We start from the raw sequence: 12,888 nt of genomic DNA, 5'->3' as shown, positions 1-12,888 counted from the left end.
GGACTGGACTCCGTTACATCTTGACCCTCAAGCCTTGGATCCACTCTGCTGTCCCGGACTCCGTTACATCTTGACCCTCAAGCCTTGGATCCACTCTGCTGTCCCGGACTCCGTTACATCTTAACCCTCACAAGCCTTGGATCCACTCTGCTGTCCCGGACTCCGTTACATCTTGACCCTCAAGCCTTGAATCCACTCAACGGACCAAATAACTCCGATGGTTCAGAATGTGTGACCTTGGAGGAATTATACTTGTCAAGTATAATTCCTCCAAGGTGTGACCAACCACCAATCAATGGAATGTTAATTTGGGAAGTCACGAAATTTCACCAAGATGTTATTTTTACATCAATTTATTTTTTAAAAATTCTGGTACGAATTCTACAAGGTACTATTTGGGTTCCATCCTAGCTAACCTGCGTACCAACCAAGTAACTTATCCGTGCAGCGCAGGTACCATACAGTTATTATGGCCCCTCGATTAACACTTTCAGCGCCGAACCACGCAGATCTTCGTGGCCCAACTCCCCCTCGTTGAGCTGGTTATCGGAGCCTCATGGACTTCATGAAAGAACTACGCCATCGCCATCTTCAGGGCACGGTAGGAACTGAAAAGGTGTCAAGGCCCCTGTTAATTAATTGGGTCACGGTTGGGTCAATAAGAACATGCCTTAAACATTATGAATGACCCTTTATAGTAATCACAGGGACCTGCACCCCAGAGACCCCAAAACCCCAGAGGGGTGTCTACTTGTCTCTGGGTTTTTGGGGTCTCTGGGGTGCAGGTTCCTGTGCAGTGTAATTGATTATCATGCAAGATGATAAGGCGAAGTAACCTGAACAACCTGATGAAAAATCATCCACCACTTAAGGGTGCATGCATTCTCGAATACTAGAGTCAGCCGTGTGCTCCTTCCCTCGCTCACGTTCATTGAAGTTCGGGATGGGTCATTATAATCAAAGTCTAGTTTGAAAGACACAACCAACTAACTTGTCAACTCCGAAAATCCCTGTCAAACCTCAGATGGAAAAATGCAGAAGCCAGAAGGGTTTTCTTGATGTTTTTGCTGTTTTGGCATCAAATAAACCATTGTAAGCAAGTTGTCTCCCTGGGTTATGTGTTGAATTAAAATGTTATCAAATAAAGATTCTCAACATACAGCTGAATTGCAAATGCGATGCCTAATTTCTTCGAAAAGTGCCAGTCAAAAGCCCTCCCCCCTCCCTGTCCCTGACCCTGATCATTGAGTGATGCCTACTGATTAGTGATAGGCCCCTAGACCCTTTTACACCAGGCGGAGGAAGCCACTGCTGGCCCAAACATGGCCAGCATCCAATGGCTTCCTCCGCCTGGTGTAAGGGCCTCTAGCCTTTAAAGTGAAGTCAAGAAGAGTATTTAAATAAAGACGCTGTCACACTCATGCACTGACACTGTCTATGTTCCGCGCAATTTGCCAATCTGCGCTATCTTAAGATCGCGCTGCGCGTTTTACCGATCCTATGATTGCGCGGCCATCTCGAGATCGCGCAAGGCGGTTTAGGCCTATGCTGTGCTGGTCGTAAGATTGTGCTGCGCGGACTTCTCTCTGTAGGTCCTGGAGTGTATCCAAATATTCTTATGAGTATTCTAATGAGTGAATATATTATGACGATTCTAATATAATTTGCATAGGTCATGGTCGTCGGTCATGATATGGGTGGCTGTCTCGTCAAAAATGTTGTGGATATTGGAACAACAATTGACCTGCTACTACAGTTTTAACATCTTTATTGACACCCTTCCCTTGGGACTGAGAAATGGGCTACTCATACTGTCCTTGAATTCAGAGGTGTCCTAATTCAATGCCAAAAAGTGTGCATTGTGTCATTCTAGTATTCAAATATTCATGATTCGGAACAAAATTCTATTGCTATATTTTAGATTATTTCCAACTATAAGCGCCCCATAGATGGGTAGGTAGTGGTGTAGCAAAAATTCAATATTGCCGTCAATAATAATGTAAAAAAACCACCACCGAATCGACATGGAATGACTATAAACTCGGATCCAAAAAAAGCGCAGATCCTAAAAACACGCAGGACCGGCCTTGCGCGATGTCGAGATGGCCGCGCAATCATAGGGTCGATAAAACGCGCAGCGCAATCTTAAGATAGAGCCGATCAGTAATTAGCGCGGAACATCTGTACTACTGTAGTGTGCATGGTGTAGAGAGGCCTATTACGTAGAGTCATACCTACCTGCTTGCGTTTAAGACTGTCACCGAGAAAATATTATTAGCCTAGTACATATCAAAATCGTAGCAAAGGCCTATGCTGCTCTACTGCATAGGTAGTGCATGTGTTGTGTATACCGATAGCACTGGTACATTCACATGCATACGACATACAGAATGCCTTGTTCAAACTTCCATTCTATCTTGTACTTAAATTTTTCAGATCGTGAGGTCACTGTGTGATGATATATAGAGGCATGCCAGAATCCCAAGAAGAAAATAGATGCCTTCAGTTGGATGACATGCAGCAGGAACTTCATAGTAAAGGCAATGTATTAACCAGGGCGTGGTCAGAATTATTCAGTTATCTGACAAAATACCAGGCAGAACTCATGGTAAAAGAACACGCTGTCGAAATTGCAGAAAAAGAGGTTGATATTCGCAAAAGACAATTGGAAGAAATGCGACCAGTTGAAGAGATGGGCAGTGAAGAAGTCACACAGTTAAGGAATGAGATTCAAGCGAAGGAGAGACTCTTAAACAGAGCACAGTTAGAACTTTCAGCCTCGGAACAGACTGTGAAACAAATTTCATCAGATTTATCAAACCATGTCCAAATGGTTGAAAATTCGCGATCAGAACTCAGTGAAACACAAAAGGAGTTGGTGCGATTTAGAAACGATTGTGAAAGATTGAAATCTGAGTTAGCTTTGACCAACGAACAGGTGCAGGTGAAGGATAAACTTTTAAATAAACTACAAAACCAGCTGATGAAGGAGAACGCAGAACTAAAAGAGCAATTGGACTTCAGTTTGCGAGCCCTGGAACTCGAGAAGAGGGCACATGAAGTAACAAAGAAATCATTGCGAGAAAAAGACAAATCGGATCATGTAAGTTTTGTTTTTAAAACCCTAAGAGGGGTAGCCTGAAGCTTTGGATAACAGGAGGAGCTCTCATGTTTCCCTTCACCATTTTGAATAGAGCTTGTCTCTTGCCTTCATACTCATGCTTTACCTAATCTTCATGTATAGTCTGCATCTATGTAAAAAATGACACACCAAGGTTGAGAACAGTACTAGTGCTTTATGTTGTGATTTACTGATACAAAGTACTAATAAAAATCACTTGCCGAAAAAGGACTACATTGACTTACGCTTAATCTGAGGAACCTTCAGATACATTTTTAGAATGTTATGCAAACACTCTTTGAATAGATTTTAAAACTATTTTAAAATAATATTTTAATTTCAGACTCTGTCCAGTGCCACCTCCCGCAGCACAATGGAAATTCCTGACTTCACACCTTCATTGGACCTTTCTGTTGTAAGGGACGATTTTGGCTTATCAAACATCATACCACAGCATGGGAGCAACAAAACACCTAATTCACCGAGCACCGGGCCAAACTTAGACTCATTTATATCACATCCATCCAACCAGTGTACAGTCTTTCCAGCTTGGACACCATTGGGTTCTCCATTGAAATCGCCGCCCATATCATCACCATTATCAAAACCTAGCATAAGTGCGACCAATACTGCCATTAGTTCACCCAACACTTCTTACAATTCCACCGAGACTTTCTTTCCATTGACTACTGGCATGAGTCATGAAAGAAACTCGAAAACTGCCATCGTAGACATGTCCACTTATGGTGAGATGCAGTTGAACACAAACTTGAAAAGTCCTACCTCGGTTTCTGGGTCCGTCGTGCCAGTGTTGAATGTGCCTAGTCTTGGGAGTATGGATATAACATCAGTGGCTAGTTCATCCGGAGCATATTCAGATGGAAAGGTAAGCTGCTATTTTATTTTTATTTTCTCCAGTTGATGATAAAACTTCGATACCATTGAACAAACAAAAAGCTAAAGATGTTTTTTTGTACCAAGGTGCTGGGGGCAGCCTTGCGGTTTTCTGGTGCCCACCTGGGTCTTCTGCACGCCCTAACTGGGATTGTGTGATTTATGACTTATCACACAGACATCTGGATATTTTTTCATTCACAATCATCAATATATTTTCAGCAGTACCCAAAACCGAACATAAAAGTGGAGGACTCTGACAGAAAAGTCATCACATGTGGCATTTGTGGCAAGGTGCTGTTCACGCCAAGTGGATTCAAGCTCCATCTCTTGTCTCATACGGGGGAGAGACCTCACCAATGCACAGTCTGTGGACGTAAATTCCTCCAGAGGTCAACCCTGAAGACGCATGTGAAAGGAGTCCATTCGTCCTACCGGCCGTATTCCTGTAATATTTGCGGGACGCACTGTCTCACCAAACAGAATTTTGAGTCTCATTTGAATACTACGACACACCGTAGGAAGAAGTTAATGCAGCTGAAGAGAGAACATCCTGAATTAAACTGAAATGTACACAGGTGTGTTGATCCCTTTTCACTAATTCTTAGGCAGCAGAGAGTACTACACTTCAGAAGTTGTCGTGGTATTTGAACTGCGTATGATTGGGTTAGAATGTAGCATTGGTTGTGTCAAGGTGGTATAAATCCAACGTGATCAACAAATCTTGATGAAACGTAGAAAATCAAACTAATCCAGACATTGCCTTGATATGATTTTCTCTCTCTATTTTCAGACTTGTCTGTTCAGTTCGGTGGAATGACAGATGTGGGGACCAATAGTATTAATTGAAATTTCATACTGAAGTAACGAATATCACCATTCTCTGATGTACAAGTATCGATGATGCACATAGCAGTGAAAATATTCATGTAAATGCACAGACTGCATGCTGTGGAGAAGTCATATTCAACAAAGAAACCGTGCATACATGTTCCGAGATGGATGCATTTGTTTGGACATTGTGTGCTCATATTTGGCCAATGTTATTCTGTCAGCCTTATTTTGGACAACAACAATGCACTGTGGGCCTGAGAATGCGGCAGCGTGTCCTCTCATTTGAAAGTTGTCTGTTGTCGTCACTTTAACGACAAAAGGACATTCTACCACAATATCAGATACTGTAAACCTAGAAATTTTCACTACAGTTTAATTTTTACTATTTTCGCTAATAGAGGGTCAGACGCCAAATTTCATCTCGTGAAAATTTCCTCTCGAATGCATATACCTTTAAGTTATGATCTTAAACACTGTATTTAATCCTCGTGAATCCCGAAAAGGTCAAAATCACTAACATTTAAAGTTGTGAAAATTTTCAGGTTTACAGTATTCACTCCTGTCACACTTATGCTTGTTGAAGATAAGACTTGCAGTGTAGCATTCTGATACCAATTAACTAGTCTAGGTTGGGTAGTGTATTTTGATCAGTTCAAAACAAACTCATGGGTGAGAAGCCTAATATGTGCGGGAAGAGGATTCTATATGTGCCAATATGTAAACGTAATAAGTTAGTACGTCTTTTTAAGGATGCAGATGACACGTCAGGGTAGATTACACTTGCACACAAGGATTACAGAGTGAGAGTTATGATCCTCTAGTGTTTTTGGTTGTCGGTTACTTTCCAGGTTTGAAAATATTACTGTTCATCGAGTGGAAGAGATCTATTTTAAGGTTCGAAGTGTTCCTGCTAATCTCATGTAATAACTATGATTCATGTGCCTATTTTACAAGCATTAATGAAATTATTGTGCCAACCAGATTTATGATAAACTGTGCCAGGATCCTTTTGATCTGGTTTGGACCTTCTCAAGAAGAGTACATGTCTGTGACGACTTTCAGAGGCTGTGGATTTGGTTTGTTGTGCACTGTTGTACACAATTTAAGTGTAAAAAGCTTCTGTGTGTCCAATTTGTTTGAGTCTGCACACATGCATGGAAACCTCAGTGAGGTTCCTACAGTACGTTACGACTATGTTAGAGTTGTTGGCTACTCATGACTGTAAGGGTTCCAGACTGCCATAATAATGATGTTATATTCCGACCTGCTCTGTAAGGAATAGTCAATAATTCTATGTACATACTTGTATTGTATACTGTATACTGCACAGCAATATTGTTCACATTTTTGACGGAACAGAGTAGGCCTAGACAATCACCTGTAACTGGCTTTGGGTCAAATCCAAAAGTAAGAATCATGAAAATTTTTATCTCACATTTTGCATGGAAGCTCTGTTGAAGTGGTATCGTGCTTATTAGTCTTGTGTAATAATTTTAGATCTAGTTAATTTTTCTGAGTGCTTCTGTCTCCATCTCGATGTTATTTTGTTTTAAAGTCTACTTTAGTAGGCCAACTATTAAGAAGTGGCTGCTGCTAGTCGATGTTGGGCCAGGCTCACTAGCTGTTGATCCAGTAATACTTGTTTGAGGATTTTGAATAAACGCCACGATTGGCGGAAGTTGGAACAAATTTTCCAGATTTTGTTCCCAGTTACACATGCGCATGAATAAGAACACCAATGATCTCATTCATGAGCATGCGTAATCAGATTCAAAATCTGGATATTTTGAAACTTCTGCCGATCATGAGGCAGATTCAAAGTCCTCAAAGGAATATTCTATCCATATGATGTAAGTCAATAAATGATTTATAGAAAATATAATCTAGTTATCATATTTTTGGGTTCGAGACACGCAAGTGGCGATTTGTCATACATGGGGATGTCACACTCACTAGGAGGACACTACAAGGGAAATACAACATCGCAAGTCTTTGGATATCAATTTTGACAGATTTCTGGCTATACGTGCCTGTATAGTCAGTAACAGGTATTCCTCTGGTGTGTCATGACTGACAGTCATAACCAATCATTCTCTCTTAAATTTACTATCCATATGATCCATACCCTAAACACCCCCTCACTCATACGTTGAGGTGGTGCTCATCAGTGGGTTTTCTGGTCTGCTATTTAAGGGTAAGGGACTGCCATCTGCTGTCTGTATACAATACAAGACAATAATGTCCTATATAGAGTGCAGAATCCAGATAAAATCTGCTATAAGCGCTACCTCCCCCAAATGCAGTACTGAAAAGCAAGGATTTTTAAAGGCTCTTGAAGGCCAAGATAGATTCAGTCTCTGATGTGCTTCGGCAGGGCATTCCATGAGCAGGGGCCGCATGAGGAAAAGCAGTGGTTACCAAACTTGGTTCTTGATCGTGTGCACACCAATGTGGTGTCAGATAACGATATGGTGTCACGCGGCCGGTCCACACACTTGAGATTCACAGGTAAGCTGGTACCATACCATGAACCACCTTGAGGCACAGCAGGAGTATCTTAAACTGTATTGTCTGTTTAACAGGGAGCCAGTGGAGGACAGGTGCGATGTGGTCATGCTTTCTAGTTCTGCTGATGATCCGGGCTGCTCGGTAGTGGAGCAATGGTCTTTCCGGGGAGACCATACAGCAGACAGTTGTTGGAATCCAGGCCTGAGGTGTGATTGACCATGCTTTAACATCTATAAAAGAACCTTACCCAATCCCCATCACTCAAAGCAATTATATGTGCATTTACTTAGCTTCTTCTGGAATTGTCACATTCATTCCACGAGTACGGACATCATATTGAATTGGTTTTTTAAATGGATGTACAATGTCCTTTCAATAGACTTCATTTGGACTACCCAAGAGACGGCATAAAGCATGATTACCAGTTAAAGGAGGGAGAGGTGGCACATAATTAAATTTCTGACAGTGTAGAGGTCCAGAACCCTGATATACAGTGGAACTTCTCTAAGCAGAAACCTCTCTATTAAGGACACTAGTTTCAGTCCCAAATTGGTTCTTTCCAGTCAATTTGACCTCTCTAATCAGGACACCTCTCTATTAAGGACAGCTCTTTTCAGTCCTGAGAGTGTCCTTATAAATAGAGCGGCTCTACTGTATTTTTAAAGCATGAACGAAGACAAATATTTTCCTAACATAAAAACTATTTATTCCATTTCAAGAGATCACAAAACCCAGAATAAATAAATACCATTCTGAGGGATGAGTGGAGCTACACAACGAAGGGCCAAAACTAATGTGCATTGGCCAAAGGTTTGGGGTGGAGTTTTTGTACAGAGATCCAACTTTCTGAGAATATTTCAAAATTGCAGGTTATCTTGCATTGACCAGAAATTTAGCATCCTATGCAAGCCTTTCTGTCATACTACTTTTTTTCGGGTGACCTCCACCACTCATTTCAAGTCCGACATATGGAAAATGTACCGGGTGATAGGTCTTACAGCTTAAACTTGTGTAACAGAGTGATTGGTGTCCGTCAAACCAAGGTTTGCTGCCCGGCCATTTAAAGGGGTACGCCGTTCGTAATCACTTGTGGTCAAGTTAAATAGAAATGCACTAATACACAATGCCGTAGTGCAGTTATTATGAATACAAATTTCTTTAAACTTGGTATTCATAGTATTTGTATATCAGTCTACACAACGGCAATGTTGACATTTATATTTAGTATGTATTTTCGCAATTGGACATTTTTAAATTCAATTACAAATTCAACATTTTTAATGAACAACGTAGGCCTTTAAATCAAGGCTTGCAGTGTCATACATTTTTCAGTCTGTGGTCACATTAGTATCTGGTCGGTTCTCTCGATATTGACACAGCGCTTTAAGGCGATGTTGTTTCGTCAACAGATGGAACTTAAGATTGTGAGCGGCATTGAAACCCCGATCACATATTTCACATCTGTGTCTTCTAATCTGGTTGTGCAATCCATTGATATGGCGTCTCAGGGCACCTCGGAATTTGAATCGCCGTCCGCAGATGTGGCAACAAAATCGTTTCTCTTCCGTGTGGTCCATCATGTGGATGTCAAGCTCGGCTTTGGATTCCTTGAGAACAGCACAGATTGGACACATCAGGTCATATTCACCCTGTTTGATGCCAAATTTGTCCCGTTCACCTAGTCCGGTGAGCTGCATCTGTAAAGACAGAACATGTACATTTAAGAGTAATAAGGAAGAGGTTGATTCAATCCCCAAGTGGGCGCAATCACTTGTGTATCTTTTCTGCGCACAACAGACAAGGTGAAACAACTATCTATGGCAAAACCAATCACGTCTCGCAAGATCCAAAGTGTTGCTTGGATGACATTTGCTTGCTCCTTTAGTCAGCAAGGAATGAGGGCAAAGATTCAGTTGCCCCGCACAGCAAGTGCAGTAACTTCTGAATAAAGCTTAACCAATTTTTTGGCAACAAAATGCACTTCGATTAATTTAAAAAATGGACCATCAACGCCGCGAGTGAGAGTACAGACCCAGGTTACTTCCCCCCCCGACATTGTGCTAGCTTCTACCACCAAGACTCTGCCTTATATTTGGTTACATGTACCTCATTTTTGGCACCTTCACCCCTCCCCAAAAACATTCCCCAATCACTTAACAGTGAGTCCTGATGGATAGCTATTCAGCCCCCACATGGAAACTGTCCTGAAGAAGGTGATTGCATCGAGTTTTTTTAGGAATAACTAACAGGGAGTTCGGTTCACGTAGATCTGTATGGTTCAGCCGTGAAGGTGTAAATATGCAATAATAAATTAAAGAAATGATTCGTTAAAATCAATACTCCTTTATTAGTAAATCATTTTCAATCAATTCATGCTGATTTTAAGTGCTTCATATACACTATAAATAGTATTATAGATCATGTACAGTATGAAGATTTCCCCCATCAGAATATTTCTGGGTTTACTGTGTGAAATTGTCGATTTCATTGTCCGTTGAATACGGCACTTCTGAAAATCAAAGCTTTTTCATCTTGTGTTTTCTCATGTGACGATCGAAGTTGTACCTAGTCGAGCTACACAATCCACACACTGTACACTTGAATTTCGTTGAGTGAGAATTCATGTGTGACTTTAATGTCGATTTCTGACTGAACCCACGATGACAAAACGGACACTTATGCGGCTTTTCGTCATAATGGATCCGTTTGTGCGACCCCAAAGCAGACGTACTATTGAAAAGTCTCGAGCAAATATTGCACTGGTACGTGTAGCCCTCTTGTTTGTGTTGTGCCATATGAAACTTTAATTCCATTTTTGTTAGAAACGGCTTCCAGCAGATATCACAAGTCCGAGACAAACTGACTACCGACCCTTCTGTCTGTCTGGGAGCCGAGTCTGGCCATCTATTTGATAACTGCAAATACAAGGATGAAAAACTCTTGTATGTATTTTGTATTTCATATTCTTTTGAGGATATGATAATTTTTTACTGGTGCTCTTTAAAAGTCTTTGGCTACATGTACACACCTCTCAGACAGACAGAACTGAAAACAATACTGAACAAGGAGCTATATGGAAGCTGAATAAAAAGCTACATTGCAGATGACGCTGATGAAATAATGATCCCCAGTAATGACAAAACACAAGAGTTTGGATCTTAAAATTCAAATTCTTGAAAGCAGTAAAATTTCACCCTTGACAATCAAGTCAAGGGACAGAGTGCAAATCTATCCAGATCCGCTCCAGTCGGAAAATGGAAATCCAGTGGAGACTTGGGAACTATCACCCCAACCCCTTCCCCCCCCAGCAAATTACTTTCAAAAGTCAATCTCCCTCCTTTCTTACATTCTGACCACCAAGCAGATGTACAAGGTCCCCAAATCAAACTGGCCATTTCAAAAATAAGCAAGCCCCAGGCCACAGCTCCACAGTGGTTTAAACGAATGCCTACCTTTTCATTGTCAGACTGAGAAGAGGAATCCATCTGATGAGGTGTCACCAAGGCTGAAGCATCTAAACCGCCGCTGGCACTTGTGCTCATCAGGTGCTCACTTTGAAAAGGCTGGGAGATAGGCACCGGTTTTGTTATTTCTGAGTCACTTTGGAATGTTGAAGCTAAGATTCCCTCCTTTGAATCTTCTTCTGGTGACAATTGTAGTGGGAAGAAAACATCACTCTCTCGAGCTGGAATGGAATCATCTGGAGTGTCATTAGGCCCAGATAAACCAGTGCTGAAAGACCTTGTTCTGGTAGAAAGTGCTGTTGGTCTTGAGTTACAGTTCGACCATTTGGCACTTGGTCCCATCCTTTTCTGATGCTTGTAAATGGGGAATGAGGATCTGGAATGTGGTTTTCTTGACATGGAAATCGTATCTCCAGTTGGCTGAGCATGATCGATACCAGATATCTGATTAGATGTCACTGTAACACTCGAGGGTTGGAAGTCTTCTTGTTCAACTGAGAGGTCCATGGCAGTTTGAAATTCTGGGAGATTCATTGCGGAAGGTGATGAGGATGACTGAAATAAGAATAACAGAGGAATTAGGAGGTTGGTTTTCCTTAATACTATGCATATCCTACAAATTACTTTAGATCTAGAATAATTGAATGCAGTCACCTGAACAAGTCAGAAAAAACCATTTGACACTTTTTCTACACTGTCTGAACTATTCACCCAGAAGACAAGTACTTCTGGTTTATCCATCAGCACTTTCAAAAACACACTTTTGGCTAAACAAGATCGTGGCCTATACCCAAGTGCGTCGTGAATTTCAATCATCGTTATCTGTCGATAACAATACCATTTCACAATCAACACAAGTGGTGAAACTATAACTTACTTGACCAAAAACTTGTTGACTATCTCTTAAATTCATCTTCGTATTCTGATGGGCTTTCTTTTCCAAATACAACTGTTCCTTGAGATCAGAATTCTCCTTCATAAGCTGATGTTCTAACTTCATTAACAGAGTATCTTTGATTCGTATCTGGTCTTCTTTTATAGTCAATTGAGATTTCAAACGTTCTAAATCAGTTTTACATCGCACCAATTCATCCTGTCGATTGAACAGATCATATTTCGATTGTTCTAAAAGTTCTGCATTACTGGATAAATCCGATTCCACTCTTTGTAGCAAACGTTCCTTTATCAAAAGATCTGATTGGCTTTTTGTCAACTGTTTCTCTTTTGAATCAATTTCATCACGTAATATTTGTCTCTCTTCACTTTCTGCATCACCTGACGATTTGATACTTTCAAGCTGCTTTTTTCGAATACCTATTTCTTTCTCGGCAATCTCCATGGCATTTTCTTTTACAGTTAATTCTGCCTGGTACATTGTTATAAAACTAAAGAGTTCTGTCCATGCTCTTGTCAACATCATTCCTTTATTGTGCAACTTCATTTGCATATTTTCGTTTTCCTCCACATGGTTTTCTTGTGTGGCACCAGCCATTGTTTCTGTGCTCATCACAATACACTGAAATAGAGAAAGTTAGATATAAATGACACTGACATCCATCTGACCATGCTGACATTTCTTTCTATTCAATTCATTTCATAATCATGAACCTCTTTCTTGGAAATCTTTGATTGAAAATACAGATTACAGATAGGCCTACAGCTCATTACATATACAAAATCTGCCACGGTGATCTTAGGTTATGTCCATGGTGATTTGGTACTATTAACATTCGAAGACTATGTAATGGTATGTATTTATTGAAGCTGTAACTGCGACTCTGACTTTGTGTACAAAATGTACATGGATTCTTGTGTACATTTTATTCACGCTAGGTTTTCTCCCACACTTCGAAGCCGATTAAAGTTATAAAGGAATCGTAAATATCTAAGTTTTTGCTGTTATATATTACCGGATTCTTTGATATCGTGTTGTACCCCAAACCGGACAAAATCGATTCAGTTGTTTGTCAGAAATTGTTTAAAAAGTAAAGGTAAAATTTTACAAATTAGTTTTTTCTGGTACTTTGATTTACTGGATTGCACGAAATCAGGGGAACTAAAGGAGTT

The 12,888-nt window shown here is 40.6% G+C and overlaps 2 protein-coding genes across 6 annotated transcripts; one reads left to right on the top strand and one right to left on the bottom strand.

Annotated features, from left to right (window-relative positions):
- Positions 1-1,010: 1,010 nt before the first annotated feature.
- On the top strand, positions 1,011-6,708 carry LOC135487877 (sal-like protein 1). Of its 2 annotated transcripts, none has more exons than XM_064772064.1 (5): positions 1,011-1,092; positions 2,437-3,103; positions 3,465-4,007; positions 4,241-4,593; positions 4,809-6,708. In XM_064772064.1, exons 2-4 carry the CDS (start codon positions 2,456-2,458, stop codon positions 4,580-4,582), a joined length of 1,533 nt encoding a protein of 510 aa, XP_064628134.1. In that variant the 5' UTR covers positions 1,011-1,092; positions 2,437-2,455; the 3' UTR covers positions 4,583-4,593; positions 4,809-6,708. The 2 variants fall into 2 exon arrangements, with proteins under 2 accessions (XP_064628134.1, XP_064628133.1); XM_064772063.1 differs by having other exon boundaries at positions 4,238-4,593.
- Positions 6,709-8,049: 1,341 nt separating this feature from the next.
- Positions 8,050-12,857, bottom strand: LOC135487875 (myoneurin-like). 4 transcript variants are annotated; one of them, XM_064772060.1, is made up of 5 exons: positions 12,732-12,857; positions 11,699-12,337; positions 10,810-11,376; positions 10,089-10,272; positions 8,050-9,054 (listed from the first exon to the last, which is right to left on the bottom strand). In XM_064772060.1, exons 2-5 carry the CDS (start codon positions 12,326-12,328, stop codon positions 9,032-9,034), a joined length of 1,404 nt encoding a protein of 467 aa, XP_064628130.1. In that variant the 5' UTR covers positions 12,329-12,337; positions 12,732-12,857; the 3' UTR covers positions 8,050-9,031. The 4 variants fall into 4 exon arrangements, with proteins under 4 accessions (XP_064628130.1, XP_064628129.1, XP_064628127.1 ...); XM_064772059.1 differs by lacking the exon at positions 10,089-10,272; XM_064772057.1 differs by lacking the exon at positions 8,050-9,054 and having other exon boundaries at positions 9,626-10,272; positions 12,825-12,854.
- Positions 12,858-12,888: the final 31 nt, after the last annotated feature.

Source organism: Lineus longissimus, chromosome 5 (genome assembly GCF_910592395.1).
Source record: "Lineus longissimus chromosome 5, tnLinLong1.2, whole genome shotgun sequence".
Lineage (NCBI taxonomy): Eukaryota > Metazoa > Nemertea > Pilidiophora > Heteronemertea > Lineidae > Lineus > Lineus longissimus.
Note: the sequence above shows the minus strand (reverse complement) of the source record. Positions and strands in the feature narration are given on the sequence as shown.

Coding starts and splice junctions, on each gene's coding strand:
- LOC135487877 (XM_064772063.1), top strand. CDS start 2,456: ATGATATATAGAGGCATGCCAGAATCCCAAGAAGAAAATAGATGCCTT. Junction 3,104..3,464: donor AAAAAGACAAATCGGATCAT/GTAAGTTTTGTT, acceptor TTTTAATTTCAG/ACTCTGTCCAGTGCCACCTC. Junction 4,008..4,237: donor GAGCATATTCAGATGGAAAG/GTAAGCTGCTAT, acceptor ATATATTTTCAG/CAGTACCCAAAACCGAACAT.
- LOC135487875 (XM_064772056.1), bottom strand. CDS start 12,328: ATGAGCACAGAAACAATGGCTGGTGCCACACAAGAAAACCATGTGGAG. Junction 11,377..11,698: donor GTCAACAAGTTTTTGGTCAA/GTAAGTTATAGT, acceptor TTCTTATTTCAG/TCATCCTCATCACCTTCCGC. Junction 10,273..10,809: donor CTCAGTCTGACAATGAAAAG/GTAGGCATTCGT, acceptor TTGTATTTGCAG/TTATCAAATAGATGGCCAGA.